General features: G+C 47.7%; 1 protein-coding gene across 1 annotated transcript; it reads right to left on the bottom strand.

Annotated features, from left to right (window-relative positions):
- Positions 1-1,127: 1,127 nt before the first annotated feature.
- Positions 1,128-13,419, bottom strand: SERPINA12 (serpin family A member 12). Its single transcript, XM_082384648.1, is given in 6 exon segments — positions 1,128-2,528; positions 2,532-2,612; positions 4,233-4,380; positions 10,778-11,048; positions 12,756-12,866; positions 12,869-13,419. Coding segments are annotated over 6 exon segments (1,236 nt in total). The 5' UTR covers positions 13,386-13,419; the 3' UTR covers positions 1,128-2,420.
- Between the last annotated feature and the right edge of the window lie 10,137 nt (positions 13,420-23,556).

The following is a 23,556-nucleotide window of genomic DNA, read 5'->3' as shown; positions in this document are numbered from 1 at the left end:
ATATAGAAAAATATTGAAGAGGTGCAACAGTCCTTTTTAGAATAAAGTTAGTTAAAAGAAAGATGAATAAAGCACCAGATATTAAGCTTCATTTCCATTTGAAAGACCAACCAGGGTTTTACATATTATTAACTACATGAGGAAAAATACACCCATATGCAGTTTTAATTAATAGCTATGGTTCAAAAACAGATATGCTCCCAGCATTCAGAGTGTTTCCCAATTGTCATGTTCCCAGGGCCTGATCCCCCAGACTGGGTCAGACCCTCCTATTACAAACTCTCAAAGCACCCCATGACCGCCTTTCATCATGTTCACTAGAGCTCATGATCATACATTTATGTGTTGTTACTCGATTCATGGCTGTTTCTTTCACTGGATAGTAACTCCATGAAGGCAGGGGCCAGGTCTGTTTGTATCGGCTTCTAGCCCAGGGGTTGCTGCCTCATAAGTCATTGTTTCATGCAGGGTTTGATTGTAGCCCACATGGGAGTGGAGGGAAAAGAGCCATCACAATGCGTGGAGGTGAGTACTTTACTGAAGGGTTTCTTGGTAGAGAAAATTCCATAAAGAGGTCATAATGGTTTGGGCACTGAAGGATGAGTAGGAGCTCATTAGGCAGGAGGTGAGCATGCCCAGTAGAGGGGATAGAACCTTTCAACAAAGGAGGGGGTGCTGAGTCTCAGAGGCTTTAAATGACATGCCCAAGTCACCCAGCTACTAAGTGGCTTACCCTCCTGTCCCATGTCCCCAGTGGCATACGTCATGGACCTGAGACGACTCCTGAGGGTTCTGGTGTTCATCTGGTGTCCTCCTACCTCCATCCCCAGGCTGGTGCCAGGGAAATGGTGACTGTCAGCAAAGTACTCCACGGGGGTCCTTTTGCTCCCACATCTGTGTCCTGGGTGCAGGATCTCAACCTTCTTGCCCTCTCCACCCTCTCAAAGAGAGATGCTTACTCTGGTGCTCCCCAATCTTGGCACTTAACACCCTAAACCAGCTCTATCCCTCTCCAGGCTGCCTTCCTTACCATCTTTTGTGGGGGGTGGATCTCCAGGACCCTGCAGGTACCCAGGACAGAGGAGAAGGTGCTTATTGAATACACACACGTATGCGCGTGCACACACACACAGACACACACACACACACACACGTGCTAACCGGGACGGGGCAGCTCTCTTACCTTGGACTGGAGCTGAGGAATGACTAGCCGGACCCCCAGGTCTATGGGGAACCCCTCCCTTCCTGCCCAAACCAGATGTCACAGATGTTTGCTGCCTGTGGCTAACCACAAGGACAAAGGGAAGTCACTTCACCTCTCTGAGCCTCACTTTCCACACCTGGCCTATGAATGTCCATTCTGACTGCTGGAGGGGTAGCTGAGACCAGAACACAAAAGGCACTGCGAGCTGTGAATTGCTAGGGGTTGGCAATTGCTGCCAGCTCAGGCTCCTTAGTGTCAAGCCAGTGAGGATCCCCTCCTCCCAAAACACCTTCAGCATTGGCTTTGGGAATTCACAGCAGGAAACAAAGGAATCAAGTGCTTAAAGAAACCTCATACTCATATTCTTAGCCCTGTGAACACTGGTGCCTCCTAGTGGTCATATGCAGACACTGCAGGGGCATGCTTTCCAGGGGCGGTGCATGGACCCCATTCATTCTTCAGCTGAGTTTGCTGACAGGTTCAAACCCCAGGGCTCTTCACTTTGTGCCGAAATAGTGGCTCTGGAGTCAGACAAACCTGGCATTGAGTCCTGACTGCTGCTACTCTAGGTTGCATGTACTCTAATGCTGGACCAGCCCCACTCCTGTTTTGCTGGGCTGAGTCCAGAGCTCCCATGTGGACCCTGTTGGGGAGATATCTGTGTAGCTCACATGCCAAACACTCAAAGCCAAGGGCTCTCAAAGGGGAATTAACTTCTCTGAAGCAGTGTGCTAGTTTCCTCAGAGCCCTAGAGCGGATTATCATTGGTCCTCAATCATTGTCTATTTCTATAGGGAAACAGGGGCACAGAGAGGGTATGGCTTTCCCAAAGACACTTTGTTTCTAAGATCAGAACCCGGGTCTCGCTCATTCCAAACCCCAGGTACTCGTCTTGGCTCACAGCTTCCCCATATTATCTACCAACAGTCAGCAGACCTTGGGGGTGTTGTTTATTAAATCACAAAACCCCTCCACCTGCCAGGGGGGGAGAAGATCACTGTCAAATGGATGTGGGTGGGGCGTCTAATCCTGACATTTGAAGGGGGAGAAAACTGATGGCCAGAAGTCAATGGTGCTGCCTGTTTGGACAAAGGTTTGGGGAGCTCATGATAGTGTGAGATTAGGTGAGAAAGTCCCTGTGGTCTCAATCCCAGGGAGACAAAACGTATTCAACCCCAGAACATAGTTGGGGTCTATAGCAAGTCGGATTTCCCCCTTATCTCCCAGAAGGATTAACAATCTTTCCAAGGAAGAGCAGGTTATTCATTCCATTCTCCCTAATCATCAGCAGAAAGCATTTGTTTATCTTGACCTTAAACGGTGTCTACATGGGCAGTGTCTGTGCTCCGGAGCCCGCGGCCCCCTCTGTGCCCTTCTCATCCATCTTCAGGGTAGCCTTGTGCACTGCCTGAGGGAAACAGGAGCGAAGTCAGTGCTTGCGAAGCCACTTGAAGGTCCTGGATGGGCAAAGGCCAGCAAGAGGCCCAGAGAGGGAGAGGCCTCTGCCAGAGTCACCCAGCACAGCAGTAACTTGGCCGGTGCCAGCTGCCCCAGGGCTCCTGGCTTTTCTGCTGTCATCACTTAAGGATGCTCAACAAGTAGATGCAGCATGAAGGAAAAAAATGATGCAGCGGGAGCATCAGCTACAGGGAGGGGGACAGAGTGGGGTTGGCTACGTTTCCCATGACTTACAGGGAAGCATCAGTGGTACTAATGGCAGAAAGGCTATCCTGAACTTTAGCTAGATGGAAGGGAGATGGTGGCATCCCTGGCCCAAAGCCTCCAGCCCGCTTCACACTCCTTTCATCCTCCTGGTGGAATGTTAAGAAGGAGTCAGATTCCAGGGTCTGATGAGTCAGACCCCAGATCCACCTAAAAGGCATCAACATCTGTGACTAAGCAATTGACACTGGGAAATTGATGGGCTTCTGTGAAATACTGATACATTTCATTCCATTCTACAAAATGCTAACAATTTTACTGGCAAGCCAAGAGCTGATGTTTACATATAGAATCGCAGCTATCAACACATCTGACTGCGGAAAAGAAAAGGGCCATTGAACTCAATAAAGGCCTATAGGAAAGGGGCAGGTGGCATTGAATGTTTATGCAAAGTCTGCAGCAGGAAAACTTGTAAAAGCAATAAAATTCTATTAACTGTCTTTCTTCCTGTTGCAAGCTAGAAAATACAGCTGAGTGAGCCACCTACTGTCAGCTCATCTCAGCAACTCAGATCCTTCCTAGACTGGCTTGAATTTAGCCCCAGCCAATCCCCACCCACTTGGGCTCCACACCTTCCCACTTCCTATCCTTAGGCCATGTTGCTCCCCCTACAGGAAGATGTTGCCCGCACCCTTCTCTGCTTGCTGAAATCTTCCCCCTTCTCAGTGCCCTTTAAGCCTAAAAGTAGGGTTGCCACATAAAATACAGGATGTCCAGTTAAATTTGAATTTCAGATAAACGATGAAATTTTTATCACGAGTATATCCCATGCAATATTCAGGATATACTTATACTAAAAACAATCATTCATCACTTATCTGAAATTTGAATTTCACTGGTGTCCTGTGTTCTATCTGCTAAATCTGGGCACCCTACCCTGAGTGGTCCTCTCTGACTGCCGCCAATAGGCAGGTGCTCAGCCTTGCTGGAGACCACAGAGTCCTTTGCTTGCTTATCTCTACACTACGTAGAACATGTTCACGACTTAATCCTTACAAGCCTGGGTCAGTTCTAGGCCTGATGAATGTTCCAAGCCTCCATCCATTGTTTGTTGCCTTGAATCAACTTCCATAGTAGGACCAGGAGATTGATGGTTCAGATTTTAAAGACTAGAAACACGAGGCTTGGGAGGTTATGTGATTTGATCAGGATCAAACGGCTGGTTAGAGGCAGAGCTGGATTTGAGCCCTGCCTGACTGGTGGGTGAACTCTTGGCTCGTACAGCTGCTGTGACAGTGGCTCTGGCCTGGGGCTGTATGAATGCTCCCTGTGCTGGAGGGGGCAGTGTCGGGCCAGGCAGGCTTACCTCACCCACTTTCAGGCTTCGATGAGGGGAGATTCTGGTGAGATCACCGTGTTCCTCAAAGATTTTGGTGATACCCAGGTAGGAAAGAGTCTTCTTCGAGTCGTGGTTTCCGGTGATGAACAACCGGGGCACAAACACATCTGTGACCCTAGGGAGTAGAAAGTGACACAGATGAGCAGCAGGACCCTGCCATTTTTCCAAACAGGCTTTAGGAGAGATGATGATGAGGCATTTGTTCTCCCAGCCCCTGAGGTCTCAGAACTCCTCTCTATCCATAGAATGAGGAGAGGCTCCTTAAGCCTGGGAGGGGGTTTTAAAACATCCATGCTGTCTGAACTGTGTTCCTATTTCCTATCAAAAGTGCCCGTGCCCTCATCCACGGAAATGTCCTCGAGTCCCCATGTCTCAGGACGCCTTCAGCGCAGCCATTGAGGGTCTCCCCACTGCAGCCTCAGCCACGCCCAAGCCCTGAGCCAATCGTGGCCCCAGCAATCTGGTGCTGGAAGCAGCAGGGCCCTGAGATCGGAAGCCAGGCAGAACTGAGTTCAAATCCACTCTGCCTTCCATGAGCTCTGTGACTTGGAGCAAATGATTTCACCTCTCTAAGCCACTGGTATGAAAGTGATGATGGTAGCACCCACGGCACCAGGAGAGGGCTAAAGCGAATATGTGGAAGGCTCTCAGCAGTGTCAGTGATCGGCAAGTGTTCTGCCTTTGGCCTTGAAGGAGCAGCTTCACATCCTCCGTGGGTGGGACCTGGGTTGGCCTCCCTGCCCTGGGCCTGGGGTCAGATGTCCCGAGGCACCTGTGGACCCTGGATTCCTGTCCACCTGGTCGTGGACCCCATTTCTTCTTGCCTCTCCAAGGATCTCATTCCTGCCTTCGTTTCCTTTTTCTCCTGCACCGGCCGTAAATGACATCCACTGGATCACCCTCCGGGGCAGACTGCAGGCTCTAACAACCCCCATCCTCAAATCAAAAGCAAAAACATGTCCCTTGGCCCCTAGTCATGCCTCCAGCTTCCGGCCCATGTCTTTTCTTTCTTTCAGGGCGGAAGCTGTCTCTACCTCTGTCTCCACGTTCTCCCATTATTGCCTCAACCCGTTTCTCCAGAGTTGCCGCTGACCTTGCCTTGCTAGAGCCAGCAGCCAAATCTCAGAAAGCGGCACTAGACAGTCAATCCTTTGTTCCATTTCGAAGCGTTCCCACCCAAGTCCATGCCCTCTGCTCTCCCCCTCCTTCACCGGCCACTCCTTCTCTCGTCCTCTGCGGCTCCGCCTCCTTGCCTATCTCTCATCACCATAGTGCTTGAGCCTCCCCACTGCTCCTCTTCTCTTTTATAACTTTTCTTCCTCCTGAGGGATCTCATTCTGTGCCGTGGATTTAAACACCAACAATAGACCCGGTGACTCTCAAACTTACCTTTCCACTCATCCATTCATTCAACACATATTTATTAAGTGCCTACTGAGTACCAGGCTCTGTTCTACATGCTTAGATGCATCTAGAACAGGCAAAAATCCATGCTCTTGAACTTGTGCTCTACTAGGGAGAGGGGCAATAAAACCATCACAACAAAAGTGAGACATAGGCCTAGATACATGGAGTGGTAGTCTCAGTAAGTCCTATGGAAGAAAAATACAGATTGATTTAGGGGGATCAGGAATGCTGGAGTAAAGGGAAGATTTGAGCAAGCTTTCAAGGGGGCAAAGGAGTTCCGCAAGTTATATTTTTTTCTTTTTTTTTTTGGTGGATTTTTTTTTTTATGAGTGAAATGGGGAGCCATAGTAAGGTTTTGAACCGATGAGTGACATGGTCTTGATGTGGGTTTAAAATGATCATTTTGTCTGCTCTATTAATCATATACTCTTGGTGGTGGGGATGGGGATGGGCGTTGATGCCAGGAGACCATGTGGAAGCTAGTGAGTGCAGTGGTCAGATGCTGGGAGTCATAGAGATGGCGGGCAGAGGCCAGACTCCAGCTATATCTTAAAGTAGGGCTACTGGGATTCCCTGGTGGACTGAATGAGGGGCTGAGAGAGTGATCAAGGAGGACCCCAGGGTTTTTAGCTTGAGCACCTGAAAGGATGGAGTGGTCATTGAATAAGATCAGAAGCTTGAAGGGTTTCCATGGGGGGAGATCAGGATGTTCATTCTGGACGTGTTGAGACTAAGATCTCATCAGGCATCGGGAGAGATCCTGGATGAGCAGATGGATATGCGACTCTGGAGTTTGGGAGAGAGAACTGAGGCTAGGGATAGAATGATGTGGAAGTCGTGGTCATACAGGTCGTGCTGAAAGATCTGAGGCTGATGCACACACTCAGGGGTGAGTATCAATGAAAGAGAGGCACTCAGTTCTGAGACCTGGAGGAGAACGGGAGCAGTGAGGGAGACTGAGCAGGAGAGAGGTGAGAGGAGCCAAGAGACTGTGGGATCCTGGAAGCCGAGGGAAGAACACCTCTTAAGAAGGAGGGGTGGCCAGCTGGGTCAAATGCCGCTGACAGATTGAGAAGGAAGGTCTGAAACTGGTCCAGGATTCAGCCACATGGATGCCCTTGGTAACTTTGGTGATGGAGGTCTCCGTGGAGAGGTGAGTGCAAAGGCTGACTGCAGTGGGTCTAAGAGAAGACGGGAGGGGAGGAGCTGGGTAAGGTGAGCAGAGGCAACTGCTTGAAGGTATTTACCTGCAAAGGGGAGCAAAGAAACAGAGCAACAATGGGGGAAGTAAGGTCAAGAGAAGATTGCTTTTTGATGGGAGAAATGAGAGCATCTTCCTATCTGATGGAAATGATTCAGTGGAGAGCAAAAACATTTGCTGATGTAGGAGAAAAGGGAGTTTCTAGGGTGATAATTTTGAGTAGTGAGGGGAGATAGGGCATAAATGGGGCATAAATGGGGAGGTTGGACATAAATGGGGAGGTTGACTTTAGTTCATGCCAAAGTGGGAAGGCAGATGCTGGAAGGCAGCTACACATCCCAGTAAATATGTATATGTGTGATGGGGTACCCAGGCTGGGGATGGACCCTCAAAATTTTTACCGAGAAAATGGATCTATCAGCAGTCTGGTGTCGCCTATAGGTAGAGCTTTCTATTTGCTTTTGAGAAAACTGAGCCTTTCCTCTGGGGAACCCACCATGACAGGCCTCTATGCAAAAATCAAAGCAGATGTCTTTCTTCTGAACAGACAAGAGTCCAGGCTGTAGTCACCCACAGCCTAAATTCCCAGGTGTCCTGCACAGACAGGTAGTTGGGGTGTGTCATTTAGGTGTGTGTCTGTTGACTTGGTCACTTCTCCTGGGGAAAAGGTGAGTTTTCTCTTCAGCCTCTCCTACAACACATGCAAGAGTCCATCCCCCTGCCCTCGCCCAGAGAGGACCGATGCAGGGGTCTGGACTTGACAACTTGTCCTTCAGACCCAGTGAGCTCAGAGGGTAGGAACGTTGGCCCCTCATTCAGATGAAACACAATTTCCTCCTTGGGAGCCATGGGCGAGACCACTGCCCTGCATGGTGATGCGGAGTTTCCCGTGTAGGGGTGGACTTTACTGCTCTCAGTCATCCTGGGGCCAGAGGTGACTGGGGAGACAGGACCTCAGCTGGGGTGAGAAGAACACTCCTCTCCACAGTGCTCCTGGCTGGGACGCCTGGCTTCTAGGCACGGAGATGCTGGGAGCAGTCCTAGCATGGTCGCGGGGAGGCAGACCAGGAGCTAGCTGGGAGGGCACTCTGGAAGGGACCCTGAGAGCAGCCTGTGCCTGGACTCCATGAGAGACCACCTCCATGCACTGTAGGTATCCCTGGGCCCAGACTTGCTGGCCTGCAGGAGATCTCAAAGGGCTTACCACACACTTGAGTGGAGGAGCAAAGGAAGGAGGGTGGGCCCCTATCCTGAAACCAGAGAGATGGCGACAGTCCCCCAGGAACATCTGTATGTGGTTAGTAGTGGCCTCGTGGTGGTGTCAGATCCAGGGGCTTCAGAGGGGCTTGGTGAGGGGAGCATGAAGCACCAAATATTGGCACCAGAGCTTCAGCCCATGGAAAATTGTCAGAAATGACTGGAAGAAGGAGATGGGGGCTCTAAGGATGCGAGTCCCAGTGATACAACTGCCAGGTCTCAAGCCACCATGATTTGAACAATAAAGGACATGGGATCTTCTGAAGTCCACGTCTCATGAGGCCAGGACTTCTGGGTGAAATGGGGATGGGGGTACTGGAGTCCTTCCACCTTCCACCTTCCTTTCCCCTTACGTATCCCTCAACCCCTTAGGGAGGTCCCCAGGACTTCTCTGTGAACCTAAAATTCTGTAGAGCTCAGGCTGGACACCATCAGTCTCATTGAGGGCATGCCCGTGTTAAGGGAGCCCACGCCTTCACCTTCACCCAATGAGCTGACATCCTGGGGTTCTCACCTGAGGGTAGGAGGACCAGATTTGCAGGACACCTGTCATTCAACAAGCCAGAGATTCAACAGATCTGAGAACCTTGCAACTCTGCCTCTTCAACCCGTTAGAAGGGGAGGGAGAAAGGGTCTTACTCTCGTGGCATGCCCTCTGAAGGGCAGCGCTGTGCTCAGGCGTGTTTAATTCTCTCAAGAGTCTTATGAAGTTGGCATCGTATGGCCACATCATAGATGAGAAAACTGGGTCTCAGCTAGGGTTGGAACCCAGACTCTTGTTTCTGTCTCAGGCGCCAGACTTTGCCAACCTGAGGCCCCTGGTTTGCAGCAGGAAGGATCAGGGGGTGTTGTGTAGAACCCAAGGTGCAATAACCCTCTTGGGACCAGCCATTTACCTGCTGCTTTTTCCTACCCTCTCCCGCCCCCTCCAAATACTGGCTTTATCTAAAGCATTCAGAACTAGAATTTCTCTCCCATGAGCTTGCAACGAAATCTAGATACCTGAAATGCATTCTGCAATTCCTCCGAGGGTGTGTTCCCATGTGAAGGAACCTGCATTAGTTCAGTTACCACCCATGGACAGCCCAGCTCAGTCCTAGCATTGTCTCTGCCTCTCTTAGAACCCTCCTCAGCTCCTGACAGCACGTTGGGCATGGCAGAGGTTCTCAATAAACACCTTTTGGATGGAGAATGATGGTGGGGTCAGGTGGAAGAGAGAGAAAAGGACCAAGGAGGAGGACTTCCTGATACCGTTTCTACCCAAGTGGAAGTTGCCCTTTCCACCTCATAGACCCACTGAAATGGAGCAGGACCTTATGGTCCTCAGCCCCCATGGCCTCAGCCTGCCTTTTGTCTGTGGAAAAACTTTAGCCAAAGAATAAGTTTAATCAGAGAAGTGAGAAAATGCAGAACCAAAAGAAAATAGTCAAATGAGACCAAATAATAATAGTTTAGTCATTAAAGCAAAGTCAAGGAGCTTTAGTTCCTCAAGGACTATGGATAATATTCTGAATCATACTTGTTGAGCTGCCTTATAGACACTGACACCTGCACCAGGTGGCGGACGTTAACTACATGATGACCAGTCTGTAGCCATGACATAAGTTGTCACAATTCTGAGAACTGGCCTCAAAGGAATGGGAACAAACTGACCCTGGAACTGAAGACTAACTGTGCTTAAAACAATGAAGATGACACAGATCAGACCACTGCAGGACCAATTTCAAGGTGACTGTCAGAGCTGACTATGCTGTTTCTGCATGTAGCTCCGTCCCTCCATCTATAAATGCTCTTGCCCACTGATTGGGGTGGGGGGGAGTCGGCCTTCGGTCAGGAGTCTGCCCTTCCCCCTGCCCCCTCCCCCGCCCCATTGCTGGCATCTGACATAAAGCAAACTTTCCTTTCCATCAACTTGCCTCTTTTTTGGCTTTTGAGCGGTGAGCAGCTGGACCCTCACTTTCGGTGCCACAGACCCTGTCCTCGCCCAGCAACTTTCGAGATACCTTGAAGGTCTACACTGACATCAAGCCCCCAAGCCTTAACTCTAATGCTAGCTCTCACCTTTCCTGAGAAAAGCTATTAGGAGGCAAGTGCCTGGGAGGGATTCTGGAGGCTTACCTTAAATCTGTTCTAACTTTATGTTTTAAAAGAAAATTATTTACTCACTTTGGTTCTTCAACTATTATTAGTATAACTTACTTGGGGCACACTTCACTGGTTTTATTATGACCCCACAGTTGAAAGCAGTCTATGTACAATGTGCAACTCACAGCTCCCTTTGACACTCCAAGTGCCTGTGCTCACAGTTTCCCTCTGCCTATGATTCCGTCGCTCCTAACCCTTCCATACGTACCGCTATTCAGCCTTGAAGACGGCACCAATGTCACCTACGCCGTGAAGCCCTCTCTGACCAGCACTGCCCATCAAGTTTTTGCTTCATCCTCTGCACTCTCATAATGTTTAAGCATCTATATTTTTATAACTTGTTTTCCAGTCTACCTCCTACCAAAATATGTTCATCATGGAGCCCAGAACAGGGCTTATCCATGGGGTAAGAGCTCAGTAAATCTGGGATAGAAGAAGCAAAGACAGTGGGAGGAGATGGAGGAAGAAGGAAGACACTGCATATGTCAGGCACTCTCTTTACCTTCGTATGAGTAATTTTTTCCATCTGGCAAAAGTGTTCATCCCCAAGGCTTCCTCCACGTGCTTCATTTTGCCCTCATCAGGAAGAATGAAGACCGCCGTCATGTTGCCCTGGTAGGGCATTTCCAGGACAGTACAGGAAAGCTGGTCATCATGACCAACTTCATACATGCCCATGTGGAACATCATGGGCACCTTCACTGCCTTGTTTCCATCCAGAATGAAATCTTCCTCTTTAGTTGCCTTTGGATCAAACTCATGTTGCCACCTGGCTTAAGACTGAAGAAGAACAAAGTGACACGAGTGTCCTGAGGGAGAAGAGGTTACTGGATCCAGTTAACCCCTGGGTCTCTGTCCATATGGACTTAAGGAAGGGGTTTGGATAATCCGGGATATCAGAGTAGGTCCACAGGAATCCCTGACCTCATGCCACGCCCTAAAGACTTCTGGTGAGGTGAGCTTGGCCCCAGTGATCAGTTCCCAATGAAGCCAGGACTAGTGTTGCTGACTGAGAGGGGAGCTTCAGACTGTCCTAAGCCCAGGTGCTCCTGAGGCTGAGAAAACCTGTGGATTCTGTTACAGAAGCAGGAACTGGATTACACTTAGTGGGGGCAATTTGGGTCTGATATGAATGAAAATTCTCAAGTCTATTCTAAGTCAGCCCTGGAGGAGCCACTTGCATGTGGGACTAAGAAAACTAAATTAACAGGCTGCCCTTGGGAGCGTGCTGAAGAGCAGCGAACTCCTAAAGCTGGGTGTTTTGACCCCTACTTTTTGACCCTAAGAACTCTTTGACGTCATAAACTCAGACCTGGGTCTTTTCACACTTGCTACTCTCAGAGCCCCCAATACAAGGCCCTTAGGGCCAAGTCACTGACTTCAAATTTCTGGCTTTATTGCTCTAGAAGGATGACCTTGGACAAGTATCTCAATCTCCCTGGGCTTCAGTGTCCTTATCTGCCAAATGGGGCTATTGATGGGAATCTCATAGGGCTGCTGTGAGACTTAGCAGGGAAAGGCAGCACAGCTCGGTGACTGTGTGTAGTGAGTGCTGAGTGGATGCCAGTCATCATCAGCATCACTGTCGTTGTTCTCGTTGTAATCTAGGGGATGTAGGGACTTTGGGAAATTCTTGATTCTCCTTTCTTCCCTGCTTTGGGCAGACTGAGATTTCAGTCTACTATTATCACTCTTTTTTTTTTTCTATAGCCATCAATCTCCTTGTGGATTTTGGGAGAGCTGAACTTCCATATTCAGGACCATGTGGCTGACAGCCCAGTAGTGATCTTGCCTGGCCTGACGGTTATTGGCCTCTCATTCTCACCTATGTTGGCCAACATTTGTGTGTGTGTGTGGTGTGTGAGTGGGTGTGTATGGTGGTGGTGGATGAAGCTTGGATTGGGGAATATTTTTCCATCTTCTTTTTCAGTACCTTATCCTCAGACTTGAAGAGTCTATAACATGTGGTAAGAAGACAAAGGCACCTACCAATGTGATCATGATCACCACCATCAACACCATCACCATCCTGGGCATCTACTTGGAGCTATGGAAAGCACAGCCCTCAGGTCAAGAGAAGTGGATTCTAGTCCTGACTTTCATTGGCTGGCTTTGTAGCTTTGAGTAAGTCAATTAATCTCTCTCTGAATTTCACTCTTCTGATCTAAGAAATGGGGAAAAGAATGTCACTCCAACCTCTACAACCAATGTTGTGTTAGGATAATCAGTAATAATAAAAATGCACAATTGGAGAATAGACTTCAAAGAATTCATTTCTCATACATTTTCACTTTGAATTCCAATAACCACCCTATGAGCTATGTATTGAGGTACTCCTTTTTCAGATAGGAGAAATAGGATTCAGAGACTAATTACATGTGAATTCAGGGTTACAGAGCAAGCAAGTGGACCACCCATGTATTTAATTCAAGTCTACTGGTCATCCTATCCTTTTCACGTCAACATGCCCTAAGCCTTACCTCGAAAGAAAACATGATTGATAAGAAGCATCACAGTGTCAGGGTCTATCTTCTTGATTAGGTTGTTGATTCTCCACTGGGTTTTCATGCTGACATAGTCATTGATCTGTTCTGAGCATTTTCTGAGTTCTGGAAGTTGGTGGGGACAGTGTCTGCCTTGTACAGGTTCTTGACATCTGTCAGAAACTTCTGTGGCTTTAGCTTCTGGTTGATAAACAAGGCATTCCCGAGTCTCATCTTACGGTCCTGGTTCGCCTGGTTCAACCTGTGGATGAGGTAATGGAAGCCTTCATGAAGGTCTTTCTTGGGTATATTCCTGAAATTGAAGGCTTCCTTGATCTCAGCCAGGGTGGAGTCCTGGGCACCCAGACACAGCATGGCGAAGGCCATAGAGATGCTCCCGGGGGAGAACAAGATATTATTGTCAGGGCTGTTGAAGGACAGCTTCTTGAACAGCTTGAGGCCAAAGTCTGTGTTTCGCTTTGCAAGCTCCTGAGCTGTCGTCCTTCCCTTCCCTGCTTGGCCCTGACTCACAGCTTCATGATTCTCTGGAGAGAAGTTGGGCTTCAGAAGACCTTCCACGGTGAGGAGGCCAGCCAGAAGCAGGCCAGGGACCAGCATGGGGTTCATTTTCCTTGGAGATTGTCCTGTTGAGTAGCAGACCCGAGGTTAGCAGAAAAGAGAACAAAAGAACCCCATTACCCCTGTCTTATCCACAAGGAAGACCAATGAAAGAAGTGATACAGTGACCAGCGTGTGCTGTGCATAGCAGTTCATAAGTGCTTTGACATCCATTACAGCATGTAGCCTTTGCAGTCACCTCAGGGTATAGAAATGATTGCATAAATGAGAAGTCTGAGTGTAGAGGAGTCTTATAGTAAGAGGATCTCAGTTCCTTTAAGGAATTGCTTCCTCCTCTCCATTGGATCACAATAAGAATACCCCATGGTGTGGGCATCTGATGCAGGCTAAGCCATCATAACACTGTATTCCCCTGCCACACTGATTAGTTAAGAAATGAGAGGGTGACAAAAATCAGATAAATCAGTGTCTTTCTTTGAGAATGCAAAGTCCTCTTAACTCTGGGGTGACTGGCTTAATGGTAAAGCCTTGGACCTGAATGTGGACATGACATCCACATATAGAAGGAAGGATGAGAGAGAGAGAGAGATGGAAAGAGAGAAATAAGAAGACATATTTGGTGACATCTTTGGAGTTCCTGGATTGAGCTTATCCCTTTCAGAGCTGGCTAGCTTGAGTCTGAGTTGGAGTATTTTTCCTTACAACCAGAGATAAAGTCCTTTGTCTAAGATCACATAGTAAGTGGTAGATAACCACCCCAGGAGAACCCAGGTCTCTAGCAAACTTCCTTCCCTAGACCTTTTCCAGGGAAGAAAAGAGGGCAGCGTTATGGAGAGAAAAGGCCAAATCTGCCTGGCTCCAGGACTGCTGCTTCTTTCACCACCTCTCAGCTTTGACATCTCCCCATAAGACTGTGAGCTTTGGGGGGACAAAAATTTCATCTTCTGTTTTCCTTTCGTCTTTAGCCCTTATGCTGCCAAAATACAGTATTCCAAAAAGTGTGTTCATTTCAGTAGTTGGACATGTTGGTGATTTTTTAGACCAACTTATATGTCAAATAAAGGCAGATTTCTTTGCTTGGTCCTCTGTTATTACTTCCTATGTTTTTTCCTGTAACTTACATCTTTACATACTGGTAATCTGTGGGAAATATTGAGCTGCCCAACAATAAAGGCTATTCTTGGTGGTTTTAGATTGGGTTCCTGAGAAGCAGAGCCTGAGACAAGGGTTCAGGTATATATTGTGTAATGGGGGAATGATCTTAGGATGAGCCCCTCAGGAAGTTAGTAAAGCAGGGCTGGAAAGTGAAGGAGCTCAGTGAGGATGTGGCCTCAGATAACATCTAGTCTGGACCGGATCCACAGGGCATGTCCATGCCCTGGAGCAGAGACACCCTGGCAGCATTGACCTTCTGAGGCAAGAGGACTGACTTTTCAGAGGGAATTAGTCAGTGGCTGTGGTCTGCCCCTCAGGATGTAAGGCTTAGGGCATCACTTTCTGGGTCAATTAGCTCCAATCAGCCAAGGGAAGTTTTCTGGAGAGGAAAGGGCAGCTGTGAGCTGGTAGCAGCCAACTTTCACACCACCAGCCCCGGGGACCTGGGCCCAGCAGAGTAGAGTCCACTGTGGCTAAATCCCTAGTGCCTGGCACCAAGTAGGTTCTTTCCAATTGACTGAAGGAGAGGACCAATGAAGAGCAGCACAAGGCCTGCACCTAGGAGCGCCCCCAAATCCCCACGTTCTTTGTGCCCCCAAAACCTCTATGCCCGGTCCTGTGGATATGGCCATCATCACAGCAGACATGAGTCTTCAGGGAGCTTGTGGCCCAGTGTTTGATACTGTACTACCATTGCTTCCCATGATCCCTTCTGTCTTCCTAAGGAAACTTCACTTTTTTTTTCAGGTGTCTACCTCAGGCAGCTCACGTGCTCAGGGACAGGGACCCCCTCCCCAGCTCTAAGGGTAGCCCTGAATGAGTCAGGGTAACCTCCACTCCCCTGCTAGTGACTGGTCCCCAAGCCAGGCCTAATCCAATCAGTGCACAGTGAGTTTCTGCCCTGACAGTTGTTCAAGGAGGGCCACGGGACTTAAGTGATCCAGTGAGGGTGTATTTCAGGGCTCTTTGTTGGAATGTTGGGGTGCTGCCCTCTCTCTTCCTCTGGATGTCCAGACAGGGAGATGTAGATGCCAGGGACTGCCTTAGCCCTTTGTCCCAAGAGGGGAGTGACTCTAGGACAAAGCCAGAACACAAAGAGGGTGCATACAAAGACTTTGCCAAGAAACTGGGGCAGGGGCCCCAGAGTAAGTTCACCTGGAGCCCATCCTACCCCTAGACTTCCGGTGATGTTAGTGTGAGTTACGTGGTCAGTTACTTCAAGGTGAAAGTATCCTAACAAATACCAGTTTTTTTATTTTTATTTATTTTTTATTTTTTGTGCTGGGGCTACCTACCAGGCAGACAGGAGTCCTGGCTCTGATCTTGCACCTCATAGCTGTGTGAAACTGTGGAAGGGCCTTTCCCTCTCTGAGCCTAGGTGATCTCTAAATACCTTTCACTCCTAATGACTCATTGTTTAGTAAAAATTAAAAACAGCTGGTGATGAACCAGGGCTCTAGGGGCTGTCTGAAAATAGATTATAGAAGTGAAGATCAATAAAATCCCTGAGGTTGTTTCAGATAAAGGAAAGAAAACAAAATGGAAAGGACTCAATCTCTCAGGTTAGTGGGCTGGACCATAAAAAGTCTGCCTGATTAAAAATAGAAACTTCTCCTATTCAGAGTAGCTGGCTGCCTTTGTGTTCATTATTTCCCAATGACTGGAAATGAAGAAGTTAAGACATGGCCGTCAAGGAGCTGAGAGAACATTCTAGCAGCAGGGTGACCAGCCAGGTGAGGTATGAAGCAGTTTGAGCAGGTTGCCCCAGGAGCCGAGTACGGATCAGGGCAGCACAGGGCTAGAACTCAGAGCAGAGAAGGGAAACTGCAGGAAACTCCATCCTAGAAGCATTTTCTGGCACAGACAGCTCACATACGCAGTTCTACAGTGATGCCTGGTCAGTGACCCCTAAAAGTTTTTTCCTACTCCACTGAGTTTCAGAAGTAAGAACTGATTATGGAGTTAGAAGACTGAATCCTGGTCTTCTCCAGCTTATGTGTTTGTTTGGTGGCTCCCAATAAGCGTCTTTACCCTCTAGAAACTTAGTATCTTCATCTATTAAATGGGGAGGAGGTGATACCTTGGCCTTCTCCCCACTAAATGCTGCTAATCAGCTTGCCTCCCACACCCTTATGACACAGCCCACACCCTGCCAGGCCTCAGCTTCCCCATCCTCTAGAAGTCTGTGTCACAGTGGTCCCCACTGGGGACCCTGCTCAGGCCCACTGGGTGCTAACAGCCTGGCCTTTCTCCCCTCCAAGGAGCCCACACTAGCCCCATTTCTGGGTCCTTCCGTCTGTCACCACAGGCCCTACACTGACCCAAACTTGTCAGATGGATACTAGTCCCAGATGCCCGATTAGGCTAATTTTGATCCCATCAATTAAAATACCCAAGGGACTGGTTATTTCCCAGTAAACTGATAGATTGCCCAAGTTGAGCAATTCTTTGTTCATTTTTATTAGGGACTGTGTTTATTTGGTTTTATTTACTCGAAATAAAATAAGTAAATAAAATAAAGAAGGAAAAGAACAGGATAGAAACCGAACTCTGTGGAGTACACATGGGGCAGATAAAGCTGTAATCAGAATTTCAACTCTTCTCTGACTATCCTGATTCCACATTCCCTAGTAATTTGGGAAAATATTTTTCTTCTCTTAAGAGTAGTAGAACTAGCATGGCATGGACTCAGGACTCATTGATCCTAAAGACAGATCCAAACCAGGTATATTCCAGGTATAAACAAGAAGCCCTTTGGACGAGTGGTTCAGGTGCCTGAAGCCTACACACGGGGTGGGCGCGGGGTTACCCACAGGGGCGGGGCAGCCGGCGCTGCTTTGATGCCCCACACCATCCTCAAGCCCAGTAATTGGAATACCCTCATTACAGTGACTAAGGGATGGGAGCAGCGAGATATGATAACACTTTTAACAATAATAATATTTGTAATTTTACAAAGTACTTTCATACTTGTTATCACCAGTAGTTTGAGGAAACAACACACCAACAAATGGAGCACACACAGGGTACAGAAGAATTACTCCACGCATGGTGCTTTGACTTCATGGCGAAAAGACCTCCCCCAACCCTCCCCAGGTCACCTGTCTCCTGACCGTCTGCTATCCTATTTCTCTTCTCTGTGATGAAACTGAGCGAAAAGGAAAAGTTTAGTGGTGTCTGTCCTCAAGCCAATGAGACTAAAAAGTTTAGGGTGCTTGGGACGAGCTCCCATCCCCAATCACTTGAGCCCTAATGAGCGAGTGTCCACTAGCCAGAGGGCCCCTGCTCAGTGAGGGGGTCTCTGCCTGCACACGCTGGACCCAGGTGTCCTGCCCCACCCTGGAGCCCCAGGCCCTCCAAGACCCCAGCTTTCCTCCAGCCCTTTCTGAAGTTCTCCACAGAGTGCACAGTACTTGGATAAACTCGGAAGGGAGCTGAGGGACCCCTCCTAAATATGTGCCTTGGCATCCCAAAAGACCAGCACAAAAGCCCCACACCCGAGGAGATGTCCCAAGAATGCTGTGTGGTCCAACCTGCTTTAAGGGATTGATATTGTTATAAGAAATCACTCTAGCCATATTCAAAGTTATTATTTTTCAAAGCAAGTTTAGAACTAAGTGGTGGTGAGACACATAATCTTTCCCCTGTTGGGAGTGAGAGAAGACCGACCCATGAAAGAACTCCAGTGACTATGGCAATAGACTTTATCCTCCTTCCTGGGGAGCAAAGAGGATGGAACACAGGTCCAACATCTCACCTCTGAATTTGCCCTGGAGATCTCTGCCTTCATCCTTTAAAGATCTATTTTGAGCTCTCGCTATGTGCCAGGCACTGGGGCGCTGGAGCAATGCCCAAGGGATGGTCTGTACCAATGCTGCTGACTGGCCCACAGTTTCATTTGAAACCCAAGCAAGGAGCCCTCTCTCCTGAGAGGTGATGCCCACAGCCAGCCCCACAGACTTCTCCAAATCCTCAAGCACTTTCCAGCTCTTTGCCTGGCCTGTTCCTCCTGCCTCCAGTGACTTCAGGGTAGGATGAGGGACTATGTGGGTTGCAAAGTTTGAGTGACCATCAACTTTGGGCCACTTGTGCTATAAAGGGAAAACCGAGCCCCAGAGTGGACAAAGGAGCTATCCGAGGTCAAAACGTGCATTTTGATGGATCAGAACGGGAAATCCATTAAGGAAATCCATTAAGGAAATTCTGCAAAAATGTATGAAATGGGCTGCTTGGCCTCACTTTCTCCATGGAATAGTAAATCGATGGATACAGCCTCTGTCCTTGGGGAGAGATAAAGATAAACAAACAGCTCACAGACAGACTGACCATGGCCAGAACTATATGGCAGGGGCAGACCTGATTTGGAGGGGCCTCCTTATCTCCCTAGATAACCCCCATCCCCACACCCACCAAGGTTTTTCCTCTGGAAAAGCACAAGAGATAGACATCCATGAAAATAATCATGGTCTCACCAGAGATGCCCAGTGCACTCTTCCAAAGAGGGGTTTCCAAGATCTGGCACTCCTCCAGAATTTTCTTCTAGACACCCATCCTGGGACTTTACTGTACCCTCCTGCAATCTAAAACAAACTTTGTGTGGAATAAACAAGAAGCACTTGACCCTTTCAAAGGAAACACTTGACCTTTACAAAGGGAAGATATCATACTCACAGTACATTCAGAAGAAATCTACAGAGCCAGCCAATGGATCTGCTTTTCTTGCTTTATTATTTATACTTCCATGGCCTCTTGGAAAAGTAGACAGTAGACCAATAAAATTAGCTGGCCTGATTGGGCAGGTGATGGAGGTTCTGGAGCAATGTCCACACCTCTTCCTCGGGGGTTTCTCCCCATCCCCGGAGGCAGCTGCATGATATTTAGACCACACCCACTGGGGTGTGGCTTCCCTAATGAAGTCCATTCATATCTTTTGCAACTACTATATTTCCCAATCACACTGGCTCTGGAACCTGGAGTATTCTACAGGTAGATCAGCCTGTAGTTCTGATGTTAAATATTCGACCCAAATATCACTACTGTCATCAGTGGGAAGAAGTTGATAGCTGGGTTTTCTGGGGTCATTCTCTTTATTCCCTATTTCTTTCTTTTGCTAATTTTTTCAGGTACTTTATAGTTGTCAGTTCTATCAGCTTAGTTCACATGGAGTCCTTTGAGGGAAGAGAACTCAGAGAGAGATGAACAGACAAATACATAGTTTCTGTTAGGGGGTAACAGGAATCAAAAATTCACGTCGAAATTTGTGATCATTCAAGAACATTACAAATTGTTTTCTGAGTGCATATTTGTTGTGCTGGAGTAATGAGGCTAGGGTCGTTTTCTCCCCTCTGGCTTTTCTGTATTTTCAAAGTTGTCCTTCAGGAACAGGTATTACTTTAGAAATCATTTTTAGAAGATTTAAAATAAGATGGGATTCTTATCTTCAGGTTTATCAGAGGGCGGTGATGACGTCTGAGAAAGTTTCAGACCCACTGATCCCCGAATGGAAAAGCAATGGATCCAATGGACATATTTTCAATTCTGCTTTCACTAATGAACACTAATGAGGAGAAAAATCATTCAAATATTCCTTCCCCATTTCGAGATGTTTCATAATAGGTATTGTATGACCATAGCACCAAGAGTTGTGGGCAGTGTTCTTCTTCCTTTGGGATGCTACCTTTAGCAGACATGACTCTCATCCCCACCAACGTATGGAGCAGATAACCCAGAGATGCATTCTAGACAAAAGGTGACACTGGCCCTTTCCTGGGCTTGGTTCAGCCCGGGATGCACTCACAGGCCAGACCAACCAGGCCATGGGGATGTTGGGTCTGGAGCTGCCAGAATCAGGAAGAGCCCCTGAAGGGGGGCCCGGAGCTGCCACCTTGCCTCACCCAGGGAGGCGGGCCTGTCTGTCAGAATGCATCTTGGTCAGGTCCACGGCCGATGAGGTGAGAGGCCACCCTCTATGGCTCTGTTCACTGAGTCCCTTACAGAAGGACGGGCTGAGGTGAGAGCAGTAGTCCCACCGTGATGGAGGCTGACAGCAGACCAGGCAGATACTGACCCAGAATCTGGGTCAGGAAGGAAAGAGCCCTGCCTGCTAATGACAGGGTGAGGCCTTTGGGAGTCTGCGAGCCACACCTGCCTGTCACTCCAGACAGGTTCTGCTTCAGGGCAAACTCCCACGGGGATGCGTGGGAGAGGCTGGGAGGGACAGCACTGGGGGGGGGGGGTGGGGATGCCCGCTGAGCCATGCGGGGCTGCACCGGGGATGCCTGAGCGCAGACAGTGCCCAGAAGCCAGCAGGTCACAGTGGAGGGTAGCCAAGCGGGCTGGAGGCCAGGCCAGTCACTAAGTCTCGGTGAGGAGCCACACACGCCTGCAGGGAGAAGAGCGCTTGGAGTCCTCCATCAGCCAAGGTAGCCTTGCAGGGGTGGGAGTCAGTGGGGAGCATCAGGGAGATGGCTAAGGGAGGACCAGCCCTTGCCAACAACATCAAGGGACCACCGTCTAGACTTGAGGCTGCCCCGATCACCTGTGGATAATGGGATTTGAGCCTAGTGTCCATCAAGGGCTGGGAGGGTAAAGATGACAGTCCAGTCTGGGGGCATTGCGGTGAGCCAACGGATAGGAGGCAGTGGCCCGAGGCCAGGCAGTGGCCTGAATATGTTTTTACAGCATGGTCATGGGGAGGGGTGAGGGGGGAGCAAGGATTTTCCAGTTTCACCCTTGGTTTTTGGTTCTCCCAGATGCTGGGCCTGTGAGAGGTCTAGGAAAATATTAATGACCGTGCCATGCCCGGACTCCAAGAGCCTGAGTCTGGTGGGAACACAGGAGAGCACAGAGATACAGACAACTTGGTAAAGGCTGAGGTAGAGGTAGCTCTGGGAGGTGAGTGCATTCAAGAGGCACCTGATCCCTCCTGAAGTGCTTGGGATGGTTTCATAGATGGGGCAATCTTGAACTGGGTTCTGAAGGATGAATAGGAGTTCTCCAGGTGAAAACTGAGGGCAAGAGTAGCACAACAAAGATCTTGCTGCCTAGAGAAAGTGAGTAAATGATCTAATGCCTCCAGAAAATGTGACCTTGGGCTTCTGCTTCCCTTTCTGAAAAATAGGAATATCCTACCTCTGAAGTAGTCATCTCAGGCCTGGGAGCACATTAGAATTATCTGGGACCTTTAAGAATATTCATTCTCTGAATATCCCTCCTGAGATTCTGATTTAGTTGGTTTGGGATAAAGGCAGCGTGAGGGTGCTTTTAAGAACCTCTCCTGGGGACTATAATAAACCTCCAAGGTTGAGATTCTCTGCACTAAAGCAAATAATTCCCACCTGATGATTGTGGGAAGCTTCTGGGACATCTCTGAAAACACTGAGCTTCCTTACACAACCAGATATCAATCATTGCTGTAAAGCTATAGCAATTAAGACAGTGAAGTATTGGCACAGAGACACACTACTCGACAAATGGAACAGACTAGAGAATCCAGGTCAGACACACCCAAGAAGAGTCACCTGCTATGTGGCAAAGGAACCACTGCAATTCACTGGGAAAGGATGGTCCTTTCAACAAATAGTGCTGGAAAGTCTGAACAGCCACATGGGGAAAAATGAACTTTGACCATGTCTCACTCCACATTCAAAACTAATTTAAGAAATCATAAACCCAAATGTGAAAGGTACTAGAATGAACCACATGAACTGCTGATATCCAATGATATTTTTAGCTTAAAAACTACAATGGTCAAAATAATTAATCTTCTAGAAGGAAATATAATAGAATATCTTTATGACCTTGAGATAGGCAAAGGCTTCTTAAACAGCACACAAAAAAGTATTAACCATAAGAAAATGATGAATTGGTCTTTGTGAATATTAAGAATTTCTGTTCACCAAGTCACCTAAGAGTGTGAAAAGGCAAGTCACAGACTGGGAGATGGTACTTACAAGATGTATGTCTGATAAAGGACTAATACTACCTGATTTTTAAAATTTCTACAAATTAATAAGGAAAAGACAACTTAAAATGTAGGCAAAGACTTGAACAGATACTTCATCAAAGAGGATATACAAATGGCCAAGAAGCATCTGAAAGGGTGCTCAACGTCATCAGCCATCAGGAATACACAAAAAAACCCCAACACAGAAAAACAAGATACCACTACCTACCCACAAAAATAGCTGAAATTAACAGGATTGACCACTCCTGGGTGTGGAAAGTGGAACTCTCTTACACGGCTGGTGGGTGTGTAAACTGGTACGTGCACTGTGGAAAATTGCTTGGCGGGACCCATTAAGCTAAACCTAAGCTTACCCTTTGACCCATTAATATATCTCGTGCGTATATCCAACAGAAATGAGTGCTTGTGGGTTCATAAAACACAGGTACTGGAATGTCCATAGCAGCTTTATGTGATAGCCCCAAAGTGTACATCCAAATGTACATTAACAGTGAATGAAAAAAACAAAAAAGGATTTCAGCCACTGTCCCAGATGATAATTTCCATTTCCATGGGTGAGCCTACAATTCTCTGTTATTCTCAGGATCCCCAATAGACACTGGTGACAGATCAAGAGTGTGAAATACAACAGGGCCCAAATCACATTAGAACATATTCAAGTGGACCTCTAAGTGATAAAGGAAGGAATGAGTTAATAAACACACAACTTTATTCCTTAAATTAAGCTCTAATGGGAGTGTCAGAGGTGACTGATTTTTTTAAAAATGAACATTTATTTTTAAAGCAATTTCCAATAAGATTCTAGGTCACCCCAAAGAGGTTTCAGTACAAAATGTTGAAAGTCATTCCTAAAAAAAAAAAAAATCTAGGCAGGTAAGAAAAAAAAAAAAGAAGAAGAAGAAGAGAAGTATAAACACAAGTCATAAGAAATTTAGGAAGTATTCTGTAAATGGCAAAAATCGTTGCATCCAAGATGGCATTTTGAAACAATGGAGACAAGGTGATCAATTCTACAAATATTGGGAAATGAACACGTCATTTAAAAATTAAATTAAATTAAAATTAAAAGTACTGAAGGAAAATCTGTTAGAGTGAAGA

Source organism: Balaenoptera borealis, assembly GCF_965194805.1.
Source record: "Balaenoptera borealis genome assembly, chromosome: 3".
NCBI lineage: Eukaryota > Metazoa > Chordata > Mammalia > Artiodactyla > Balaenopteridae > Balaenoptera > Balaenoptera borealis.
Note: the sequence above shows the minus strand (reverse complement) of the source record. Positions and strands in the feature narration are given on the sequence as shown.